This window comes from Anolis sagrei, chromosome 6 (assembly GCF_037176765.1).
Source record: "Anolis sagrei isolate rAnoSag1 chromosome 6, rAnoSag1.mat, whole genome shotgun sequence".
Taxonomy (NCBI): Eukaryota; Metazoa; Chordata; class Lepidosauria; order Squamata; family Dactyloidae; genus Anolis; species Anolis sagrei.
Window position 1 is genome coordinate 1,087,549 of NC_090026.1, and position 12,646 is coordinate 1,100,194.

The window sequence follows — 12,646 nt, forward strand, 5'->3', positions numbered from 1 at the left end:
CCATTTCCCTTCCTTCCTCCCTCTCTTCCATTCTCCCTCCCTCCCTTCCTTCTTTTCTCTCTATCCCCTTCCTCCCTTTCTCTCCGCATCCTCCTTCCTTCTTTCCTTCCATCCTTTCACCATTTCCCTCCCTCCCTCTCTCCCATTCTCCCTCTCTCCCTTCCTTCTTTTCTCTCTATCCCCTTCCTCCCTTTCTTTCTGCATCCTCCTTCCTTCCTTCCTTCCTTCCTTCCATCCATCCTTTCTCCATTTCCCTTCCTTCCTCCCTCTCTTCCATTCTCCCTCTCTCCCTTCCTTCTTTTCTCTCTATCCCCTTCCTCCCTTTCTCCATTTCCCTTCCTTCCTCCCTCTCTTCCATTCTCCCTCCCTCCCTTCCTTCTTTTCTCTCTATCCCCTTCCTCCCTTTCTCTTTGCATCCTCCTTCCTTCCTTCTTTCCTTCCTTCCTCCCTTCCATCCTTTCTCCATTTCCCTTCCTCCCTCCCTCTCTTCCATTCTCCCTTTCTCTCTGCATCCTTCCTTCCTTCCGTCCTCCTTCCTTCCTTCCTTCCTTCCTTCCTTCCTTCTTCCCTTCCATCCTTTCTCCATTTCCCTTCCTTCCTCCCTCTCTTCCATTCTCCCTTTCTCTCTGCATCCTTCCTTCTTTCCTTCCTCCTTCCTTCCTTCCTTCCTTGTGGCGAAACAGGTCTTCCGCTGCCTGCCCACGGACTCGGTCCCGTCCCAGCGTGTCCTGCGGGAGTACGTGGGGGTGGACAGCCTGGCCTCGGTCAGTCCCATCGTGGCTCGAGAGGAGCTGCAGAAGGTCCAGGGCCACCTGGTGCGCTTCCCGCTGGGCTTCCTGGCCGAGGAGTCCCTCCTCCCGCCCCTCAGCAGCAAAGAGGGCATGGTCCCCGTCGAGGTCTGGACCTGAAGCCGTCGCGGGACGACAGGGACCCTGCCGTGGAGGCGCTGCTCCATTGGGTTGACGTTCGCTCTGAAGAAAGCGGGGCTGGAGGGTTGTGTCCATCTCTCCCGTGTTCCAAGGCGAGGACAGGCTTGCTCCATTCACACCAGCAGTGCGCACACCTGGACCAGGACCAGAGGTGTGCCATCTTGACCATCCCTACCTTCAAAACATTCCAGATGATTGCAGGAGAAGAGCCGAGGGGCTGGAATGCTCGACTCCGCTTCCTTCCTTCCTTCCCCATTGTTTACATTCCAGAGCCAAGCCTCTGCCACACATTCCAACTTCAGAACCACATTTGACGCCTTGTCCACCTTTCAACAGAACTTTCCAAACTGGCTTCCATGCGCGGAAGATTGAAAACACTATTTTAAAAAATATTTTTGTATATTTTTATGTTTTGGGTTCCGAACGTGAATTCTCCTTTTCCGTCTCTGTATTGCATTCCACAGAGTGCCTTGGAGCAAATTTGTGAGGCAGGTATTCTTTCTCCCCCTCTTTTTGCCTTCCAAATCCATATGCTGTCTTTGCAGAGCAACACAGAAAGGGACCCTTTCAAACCGATGGAGAGAAAGGAGTTTGAACTGCATCATATCGTCAGTGCAGACCCATATCATGCAATTCAAAGCACTGAAGTCTCCAAAGCAATCTTCTACCAGCCCCTTTCTCTCAATTGGCTTCAAAGGTGCTAAAGCAGGCATGGGCCAACTTGGGCCCTCCCTCCCTCCAGGTGTTTTGGACTGCAACTCCCACAATTCCTAACAGCCGGTAGGCTGTTAGGAATTGTGGGAGTTGCAGTCCAAAACACCTGGAGGGAGGGCCCAAGTTGGCCCATGCCTGTGCTAAAGGGTCCCTTTTCTCGCCGATGTTCCAGACCAACGAGGCTCCGTTGGGGCCGGTTCTCCTTCCTCTTAGATCGGCTGAGATGGCGACAACGTTCTGCTTTAGTCCCGGTACCCCTTGCTGCTCCTTTTGGGGACCTGGCTCCCCTGAATGGACCTTAAAAGCCTCATGGTGCCTTTTCTGTGCTGCAATATATTCCGGGTGCTTCTTGCTTGTTGATGAGTGCAATAAACAAGTTTGCCTTTTTCGCTGTGCAGTTTCTCGTTCCTGGCAGTTCATTAGTAGAGGCTTCTGTCTGCCGACATGTGCTTCGTTTATATCTGCGCATGTTTAGGTGATACGGTCATCCTCATCATCAACCTGACGGCTTGAGGTTGAAATCATGGAGGATTTTATTAGAAGGGCCTGGCCCTGTAGGAGAGACCCTGCGGACCCACCAAAGAGGGATCGCTACAATGGGGAGCAAAGAGAAGCCCAATTTAAAATAATTTCCCTAGGTTCCCAAAAAGAATCTCACCAAAGTTGAAGTGTAGCGGGAGGGTCCCCAATTTCCAAGAATCCAGGAGATCAGCGAAGAAGGAAGAGACAGAGACAGCTTTTGCAAGTTCACAGAATTTTAATCTTACCCGGGTAAGGGTGCTCCAGCTTCCCAAAATGGCTGATGTGGCACAGAGCACTGCCCCAAAAGCATCCAGTATTTATAGGCAGAATTACCTAGTTTACACATGCGCATAACTCTCTTGACATTTACACAATCTAATCAATATCAGTTTGTCCTCGAGAAACCGCGGCCAAGAACACTTGTTGGCAAGATACTATATTTTCCACTGCTCTCCTTTCATCAGCTGACCACGTTCCTAGATGAATTACGTAAAAGTGAATCTTAACTTCATATATCTCTTCACACATATATCTTCATATATGTATCTTCATATATGTTCTTTAACTTATTCAAAGCAAGCATTTCCCTTATTAATTCTTCTGTAATTACTTTCACATTATTTTCCTATATTCTTATTAGAATATCATAGGACTGAATTACCTGCTATTTACATCAGATGGAGGATAGATGGCGCTGTTGTACCATATCTTCAGATGTTTGTTTTGGATCAATAATTATCGATTTACCTTTTGAGCCAGGTTTCCTACCTCAGCCTTCAGCCTTAGCCTTGGCTTCCTCAAATATTGACTTAAGATATGGTTCCTTCCTTGTCCTAGTTCTATTTCCATCTGTTAATTTCCCTTTTCACCAGAATTCTTCCCTCCAGCCTCAGAAAAGCCTTAAAGGTAAGACTAATTCATTAATTTCATTATTTTATAATTACTTTTTTCCTAATGACTGCCACAGAAGAAAGCGCCACCAAGATGATTTTATTGTGATTCAGCTGAAAAGGATGCAAAGCAGCAATCTTTCGCCAAGCTTAGCTAACATGTACACAAATAAATGCCATTTTTATAGAAATACAGAGTTATGTGGTTCAAATCTCCCGCTCTCCGCCCCTCGCCTGGCTTGAAGGTGATTGGCTGGTGCTGGGAGGAGGCTCGGCCACCCCCCTCCAAGCGCCTGGGCCAATCACAGGGCTTCTGTGGTGCGCCAGAGCCAATCAGGAGGCTTTTGCTGCCTAGGCGCTCCAGCGAATCGGGAGGGAGGGAGGCGAGACAAGGGAATACAATGCATTCTTGAGTGGATTATGGTATCAGGAAATGTCCAGGGGCTTGGCGAGTCCTAAAATGGCCTACGAGCGAAGCTTTACTATTGTCTGGTGATTGAGTAAAATATACATTGATGCTGGCGATACCAACATAATCCGGGTTTTCCTTTTACACCAAAACAGAGGAACAATGGGGGGAAACTTAAATGGATGCCTTCAGTGAGAGAGTTGAATGTGTGACAGGTCAGGAGGGGGGAACTTTTCGAAGGCTGTGGTGGAGGCTCCTTCTTTGGAAGCTTTGAAATAGAGGCTGGATGGCCATCTGTCAGGGGTGCTTTGAATGCAATATTCCTGCTTCTGGGCAGAATGGGGTTGGACTGGAGGATGGCCCAGGAGGTCTCTTCCAACTCTAGGATTCTGATTCCCCTTGTCCTATTGTAATATAATCAAGATTTGCCAAGCAATCATTTCCCTGGTGGCCAAATCCTCCGAGGCCAGGGCATGATTCTTTGTTATTTATTTATTTAAAAGTTTTATATACCAAGCTTCTCACCTCATAAGAGGGACTCAGCCCGGTTTCCAACCATAAAAACACATACAATCGGTAAAATATCAAAATACACATTACAATAAAACATTAAAAAAGCATATATATTTAAAACTACAGTGGTCAGTCGTCATACTAAAATCGAATATACACCGTCTTCCATCCAGATCGTTGTCTCATTCTTCAAAAGCCTGTCTCCATAACCACGACTTCACCTGTTTCCTAAATGTCAGGATTGTTGGGGCGGTTCTAACCTCTGGCGGAAGAGAGTTCCAGAGTCGCAGGGCTACCACTGAGAAGGCCCTGTCCCTCATCCCCACCAGCTGTGCTGGTGAGGCCGGCGGGACTGAGAGCAGGGCCCCTCCAGACGATCTTAGTAATCTTGATGGTTCATAGGGGAGAGGTAAACAGGGCTGGAGTCGTTTAGGGCTTTATAGGTCAACACCAGCACTTTGAATTGTGCTCGGAAGCTAATTGGCAGCCAGTGGAGCTGGTGTAACAGCGGAGTAGTATGCTCTCTGTACCCAGCCCCCGTTAGTAGTCTGGCTGCCGAGCATTGGACTTGCTGCAGCTTCCGAGCAGTCTCCAGAGGCAACCCCACGTAGAGAGCGTTGCAGTAGTCTAAACGGGATGTAACCAGAGCGTGGACTACTGTGGTCAAATCAGACTTTCCAAGGTACGGGCGCAGTTGGCGCAGAAGCTTTAGCTGTGCGAATGCTCCCCTGGTCACCGCCGAAACCTGGGGTTCCAGGCTTAGCGATGAGTCCAGGATCACACCCAAGCTGCGAACCTGCATCTTCAGGGGGAGTGTAACCCCATCCAACACAGGCTGTAACCTTATACCCTGTTCGGCCTTGCGACTGACCAGGAGGACCTCTGTCTTGTCTGGATTCAATTTCAGTTTGTTCGCCCTCATCCAGACCGTCACAGCGGCCAAGCACCGGTTCAAGGTCTAGACAGCCTCCTTAGTAGCAGGTGGGAAGGAGTGACAGAGTTGGATGTCATCTGCATACAAGTGACATCGCACCCCAAAGCTCTGGATGATCTCTTGCATGTTACAGTCCTTGCAAGGAATGTTCTTTGACAATGGTCTCTGCACTTGCTAATCTCTTCCCTTCCAGGGTCAGGGCAACTTCCTCGTGCATTTTTCCCGCCTTTTCTCACTCGCGCATGCGCCCTCACGCCTCTCTGCCAAGGTGTGACTTTACTTCCGCCACACTCAATCCCTTTCCCAACACTCCGCCTCCATTAGCCCCGCCTCGTCATGGCGCCGCCGATCGGCTTGGTTTTAAAGCACTTCCGCCACTCCTGTCTCCTTTCCACGCCTGCGCAGTCTAGAAACCCTTTTTGCTTTCCCCTCCTGGAAACTACTTTGTACGCATGCGCCATTTTTCTGTGCCTCGCTCCTTCGTGCCTTAGCTCCATCCGGGGACTTTCCCTGGAAGAGGCTTCAGCGTTCAATCTGTGGTACGCATGCGTGGTCTCTTCCCCTCCCGCCCTCTCTGCCGAGGAGCGTCCACAACGCATGCGCAGTAGAGTCCACGCCCATCGAGCGTGCACACATGCGCACTCTTTTCGTTCGCCTCCCTTCTGTATGCGGATGAGCGTCCACGACGCATGCGCAGCAGAGTCCACGCCCATCGAGAGTACACGCATGCGCACTCCTTTCGTCCTCCTTCTGTATGCGGATGAGCGTCCACAACGCATGCGCTGTAGAGTCCTCGTCTATCGAGCCTGCACGCATGCGCACTCTTTGCGTTTCCCTCCTGAGGATGAGCGTCCACAACGCATGCGCAGTAGAGTCCACGCCCATCGAGCTTGCACACATGCGCCCTCCTTTCGTTTCCCTCGCTTCTGTCTGCGGATGAGTGTCCACGACGCATGCGCGCTGGAGTCCGCGCCTACCAATAGTGCAGCGGACTCTGGCACGCATGCGCGCTTTCCCCTCGCCCGCTAATGAGCGCCCGAGACGCATGCGCAGTGGAGTCCCCGCCTACCGATAGTGCAGCGGGCTCTGGCACGCATGCGCGCTTTCCCCCGTCCGCTAATGAGCGTCCACAACGCATGCGCAGTAGAGTCCACGCCCATTGAGCGTGCACACATGCGCACTCCTTTCGTTCTCCTCCTGTCTGCGGATGAGCGTCCACAACGCATGCGCAGTAGAGTCCACGCCTACCGATAGTGCAGGGAGCTCTGGCACGCATGCGCGCTTTTCCCCGCCCGCTAATGAGCGCCCAAGACGCAGGCGCAGGGGAGTCCCCGCCCACCCGCTGTTCTGCGCAGGCGCAGTGCGGCGCAAGTGCTTCCCTGTCAGTCAGTCAGTCAGTCGAAGCGAGAAGGCGAAGAGGAAGGAAGGTTTGAAGGAAGAGGATGGGAGAGACTAGGCCGCAGCCTTGAGGGAAAAGGAAAGGAGGAAGGAAGAAGGAAGGAAGGATGGCCGACCCGGCCCCCGCCCGCAGCCTCGACGACATCGACCTCTCCGCCCTCAGGGTGAGCGGGGTCAAGGGTCAGGGGTCATCTGCTTCAGCCCCCCCCACCTCCCCTTCCTGTTCCCCTCCCTCTTTCTTTCCTTCCCTCTCGTTGCTTCCGCTGCAGGAAATGCCATGGCCTCCCTCCCTCCCTGCTGAAAAGGCGCTTTTTGAGCTCTCAGGGCCACCGTAGCTGCCTGGCTCCCTTTTCTTACCTTTCTCCCTATTATTGTTGTTGTTGTTGTTGTTGTTATTGTCCCTCTCCAAAGCCTCCTCCTTTCTTTCCTGCATTCAGTGCACTTTGAAATTAAATGCCATTCACGATTCACATAATAATAATAATCTATATAAATAAAAATGTAATATTCGTTTGTGGGATTAACAGAACTTAATCACCACTGGGGGAATGGACACCAAATTTGGACACAAGGCACCTCTCAGGCCAACGTGTGTCCATCATCCATAAACACACACACACACACAAAACCCCAGCAGAACAGACTTAAAAACTCCAAAAATACACCATATATACATATACACATACACTCATATACATATACACATGCACACATTCATACATACACACGTGTATATATATGCACAAGCACACACAAATATACATATACAAATACACACATACACACATATATATATACAAATACACATATACATGCACACATATATATACACATATGCACACATATACATATACACATACATACATATACACAAATATGCATATAGACAAGCACACACATATGCAATATGCATGTATACATATAAACACACAAAATATATATATACACACACACACACACAAAACACATATACACACACTGGGCCACAGCAACGCGTGGCAGGGGACGGCTAGTATTATTATATTGTATAGTATGATCTTATGATCTTATATATTATTATAATATGTTACACTATGTTCCTGGGTTGTCAGTGTCATTTCCTAATGGGTTGTATCATCGAAACATGAGAAAAGATTATTAAACTGCGCAAACGTTGTGTCTGCAGGAAGGGCATCGCGCAGCACATTTGGCCAATGAGTGACCATCACTCATAAAAACACTAAAAAACACAGCAGAAGGGACTTAAAACCCAAAAAATACATTACAACGCACATGCAAAACTTAGAATTACTAACCAAAGTAAATCAATTAAAACCATATAAAATAACTAATAAACACATAATAAAAACTCATCTAGTACATTTTCATCATAATGAAAAAATGACTACTAAAGTGCATTAAAATTATGGGACAGTTTACAACCACCAGCTATGTATTACGTAGAATTACAAAGAAATCAACTGTCATTGGACATTGAAATTCAGTGCCATCCCCGATATACATAATTATATTATGTAGAATTACCAAAAAACACAGCACCCATTCTTCCACTTTCTGATTGCTATCATCATCATTTAATAACTTATTTATCGCCCTCCATCTGAGAATGCTCTAGGCGATTTAAAGATAAAATACATACATACAAAAATTAAAAATTAACAGAGTTCGAATGCTCTAGTAAAAAGCCAGGTCTTAAGTGCGGGAGTAAAAGGCCCGAATACCAATAATAATAATATTTATTATGTATAAATTGTCTTATTCTTATGTTTATTTAGCGTTTAATTAAGCCAAATAAGTTGTAGGTAAGCTCTAGGTTTTTATCTTGGTTTTAATGTTTATATGATTTTAACTATGTTTCCAGTTTCAAATATTTATGATTTTCCAGGTTGTTTTAGCTTTTGTACTGCATGTTTTTTTGTTCTGTTGTTGCCGCCTTGGGTCTGTGCTCAAATAAATAAATAGTAAATAAATATCCCACTTTAAAACACCCACCCTTCTTCTGCCTTCTAATTGCTATTGCACAACCCCTAATAATAATTATTATTGTTATTATTTATACCTCACTTTATCTCTCCAAAGGGGAATAATAGGGCAAATTGTTATTATTATGTTTATTTATATCCCACTTTTTCTTATCTCTACAAGGAGAACCAAAGCAGCAAAGGCAACCCCACTCTGAAGCCCTCTGATAATAATAATAATCATAATAAAGACACAGGTGAATAGAGAGAGAAAAAGAGAGAAATGTATTGGTCAATGGATGGATAGAGACACAGGTGAATTGATAGAGAAAATTGAGAAATGTTTTGGTGAATGGATAGATAGAGACACAGGTGAATGGATGGATAGATAGAAAAAGACACAGGTGAATAGATAGAAAGAAAGAGAAAGAGAGAAATGTATTGGTGAATGGATGGATAGATAGAGACACAGGTGAAGAGATAGAAAGATAAAGAGAGAAATGTATTGGTGAATGAATGGATAGAAAAAGACCCAGGTGAACAGATAGAAAGATAGAGAAAGAGAGAAATGTATTGGTGAATGGATGGGTAGAGACACAGGTGAATGGATGGATAGATAGAAAAATACACGGGTGAAGAGATAGAGAGAGAAATGTATTGGTGGATGGATGGATGGATAGTTAGAGACATAGGTGAATTGATAGAGAAAAGTAAGAAATGTATTGGTGAATGGATGGATAGAAAAACACAGGTGAATGGATGGATAGAAAAAGACACAGGTGAAGAGATAGAAAGATAAAGAGAGAAATGTATTGGTGAATGGATGGATAGAGACACAGGTGAATGGATAGATAGATAGATAGATAGATAGATAAAAATACACAGGTGAAGAGATAGAGAGAGAAATGTATTGGTGGATGGATGGATAGTTAGAGACACAGTGAGAAATGTATTGGTGAATGGATAGATAGAAAAAGAAAGACACGGGTGAAGAGATAGAGAGAGAAATGTATCAGTGGATAGATGGAGAGGTGGATCCATAAGGAGATGATAGCGGAGGACATGGAAAAGCATAGATAAGTAGGTAGGAAGGTAGATAAAGAGAGAATAGAATAACTTTTATTGTCATTGTACATTGTACAACGAAATCAAATGCCATCTTCAATGCGCATCATTATATTACATAGAATTACAAAAAAACAAAACACCTACCCTTCCACTTTCTAATCACTATCACACAGCCCACTAATGCAGGTTTGGATAGACTTTAGCCCTCCAGGTGTTTTGGACTCCCACTCCCACAATTCCTAACAGCCTACCAGCTGTTAGGAATTGTGGGAGTGGAAGTCCAAACACCTAGAGGGCTGAAGTTAGCCCATGCCTGCCCTAATGCCAAATCAGTGTGAAATCGTATAGTCACAGCTGTAGGATCAAAGCTCTCTCTCTCCTCCTCTTTGTCCTTGTTTTTGTCATCCTTTCTTCCCTGGAGACTCCTTCCTTCCCTCCCTCCTCTCCCTCCTACAGTTGTCAGTTTTAAATTGGAGGCCCTGGAAGCGGGGCAGGGAGCCCTCCCTCCCTCTCTCTTGTCATTCAGAGGCTCAGTTTTTGGGTTGCTTTGGAGAGAAAGTAACGGCGCATAGCCCACGATCACTTTCCCCTTGCAACCCAGTCTTTCCAAGGACCTTGCCTTCAAGGAGGAAACATGCCCACTCATTTTGGCCCCTGGTGGCATGGCTGAAAGATGGGGAGTGGGGTTCGGCTTGTAGGCCCCCTTTACTTATGTCTTTCTTGTAGCTTGGGTCTATGTCCAGTGCATATGTGGCAGGTAGCATATAGTTAGTTTGTGTGTTTGGGGTGGGGTGGGGGACTGCTGGCTGCCTCCCACTTGTTCCTGGAAGTATTTCATGGAAGCCTTCTTGGCAGATGGCCATCCAGCTTCTGTTTAGGGGAGGTGGGCAAGAAACAAAACTATTATTATTATTATTATTGTATTGTCGAAGGCTTTCATGGCCAGGATCACTGGATTGTTGTAGGGTTTTTGGGCTATATGGCCATGGTCTAGAGGCATTCTCTCCTGACGTTTCGCCTGCATCTATGGCAAGCATCCTCAGAGGTAGTGAGGTCTGTTGGAACTAGGAAAATGGGTTTATATATCCCTGGTCATTCCACAGATATATAAACCCTTTTCCTAGTTCCAACAGACCTCACTACCTCTGAGGATGCTTGCCATTATTATTATTATTATTATTATTATTATTATTATTATTATTATGCCATTATTATTATTATCGTCATCATCATCATCATTGACCCCCACCAACACTGCTGTTCTAGCTGGTATTTATGGGCATTATAGTCCCACACACAGCAGATAGAAGTGGTAGAATATAACGCTTGAATCTGTAGATTGTGGGTGAAGCATAACATTGGAACATTTCTGTAAAATGGACTCCCAGGTATGTAAATTCATGGCATTGTTTGATCCAGTGATGACTGATAGACTATTGAAACTGTGTGTGTCTTTCCAAACACCATCGCCTTTGTTTCGGTATAATGAATGTTCTTTGCGCTAGAACAAAATAAGCTGAGCTTAGAAAGCAGCCTTTTTAGATCTATTTACAAAAATTAAATTAAAAACCATACCAGCATATAAAAGAATAGATACCTTCTTTGACCCATTTGAGGGTGGAAAAAATGGAATATTTTCCATTCTGTAAAATATATTTTGTAAATAGAAATTTATTTATTTATTTCGGTTCCTTCTACCCCGCCCTTCTCACCTCGGAAGGGACTCAGGGCGGCTTACAAAGGCACAATTCGATGCCAGCATCACATAACAGTAGTATAAAACAACATAGCAGCAATTAAGAGTTAGCAACAGTTTCTGCATTACAACAATAAAACCAATAAAAACCCCTTACACCTAATTAACGGTCAGCGTTCGCCATCTCATAGTCCAATTTCCAATTCCACTTTGTCAGTCCTGTCAGTCCTAGTCGTCTGATTGTCCTTCTCTAGTTGTCAGATTGCCCAAAGGCCTGGTCCCACAACCACGTCTTTAATCTCCTCCTGAAGGAGAGGAGGGATGTTGATAACCTAATTTCCCCCGGGAGTGAGTTCCACAGGTGAGGGGCCACCACGGAGAAGGCCCTGCTCCTCGCCCCCACCAACCTCACTTGTGATAGCGGTGGGGTCGAGAGCAGGGCCTCCCCGGATGATCTCAAACTCCAGGGTGGGACGTAGAGGGAGATGCGTTCGGACAGGTACGCTGGACCGGAACCGTATAGGGTTTTGTAGGTCAAAACCAGAACCTTGAATTGTAACAAGAGTGTGGACCATTGTGGCCAGATCAGACTTCCCAATAATAGTATATCAAGGGGAAGAAAAATCAAACTTGATCTTTTGCCTTTTTTGCTGGCAGAAGGGAATGTGATGGCCCAATTGCAGCAATGTGTTTTGCTACCTCTGGCCTGTAGATTGCCTGGTTCAGCCTTCTAATAGAACCATAGAATCCTAGAGTTGGAAGAGACCCCAAAGGCCATCCGGTCCAACCTCCTTCTGCCAGACAGAGAGCCCCCCCCCAAACCAAAGGCTTCCTCTGTGGCTCTTCCTGCCCAAAGGACAGTGTGCCAGGTGAGGGGTGGATGGGAGTTGCAGTGAGAGGCGCACAGGGCCCGGATGGCTGCACAGAGAGCATGAGTGTTGCACAGAGAGTGTGGGCGGCCCGTGGGGGGCGGAGCGTTGCTCTTCACCTGTCGCTCCTCGCTGCGCCGCTTTCTCCCAGGTTGTTTTCTTATCAGGCTCTCGGCTTAATTGCTTCCCGCTCCCACCTCGTATCTGTCTGTTCTTTGAAAAAGGCAGGGCTGCTGCTGCTGCAGGTTGGGCCGCTTTGCCTGCGCCGAGTCAGCAGAATCGGAGCCCTTTGGAAGGCCGCCTCCCTCCTCGCTCTCAGGATCGCACCAGGGAGCTTGCACAATGCTCCTGCTGATTGCATCCCTCTCCCCATTGAGAGAACAGCCTAGCCGTGGGTCTGTCAGGAATATAGCCCATGCTGTGGACCGAGAGAAGGAAAAAAGAAGCATGTTTATAAAGGAATGGTTGTGGCAGCTTAAAGCTTGTGACTGAAAGCTTTCCCCTTTTCTGAGTGTTCGTCATACGGGTCTAAAAGACATTTTTCATCTTGAGGGAGAAATCTGTGGGTCTCCAAAGCTTGTGGGTTCCTCCGCCAGTCTAAGGCGGTGCATGAAATGCAGTCTCACCAATTGACTCTCTTTGAATGGAAAGCCAGGAGGTAGAAAATTCCAAGCTATGGAAGATGGGTATCCCTTATTGCAGTGTTTCTCAACCTTCCTAATGTTGTGACCCCTTAGTACAGT

General features: G+C 46.6%; 2 protein-coding genes across 10 annotated transcripts in view; both read left to right on the top strand.

Moving 5' to 3' along the window:
* Positions 1 to 2,030, top strand: part of PLD2 (phospholipase D2) — a 63,088-nt gene extending 61,058 nt beyond the window's left edge. For both annotated transcript variants that reach the window (XM_067469635.1, XM_067469634.1), the window contains exon 24: positions 684 to 2,030. In XM_067469635.1, coding sequence (XP_067325736.1) covers positions 684 to 908 — 225 coding nt within the window. In that variant the 3' untranslated portion in view covers positions 909 to 2,030. The remainder of the gene's footprint in view (positions 1 to 683) is intronic.
* Positions 2,031 to 6,242: 4,212 nt separating this feature from the next.
* Positions 6,243 to 12,646, top strand: part of MINK1 (misshapen like kinase 1) — a 97,781-nt gene continuing 91,377 nt past the window's right edge. For 7 of the 8 annotated variants that reach the window (XM_067469636.1, XM_067469637.1, XM_067469639.1 and 4 more), the window contains exon 1: positions 6,244 to 6,473. In XM_067469636.1, the coding sequence (XP_067325737.1) occupies positions 6,417 to 6,473 (57 nt within the window). In that variant the 5' untranslated portion in view covers positions 6,244 to 6,416. Of the gene's footprint in view, positions 6,474 to 12,646 lie in introns of all 8 variants that reach the window. The other variant, XM_067469638.1, reaches the window with a different exon arrangement.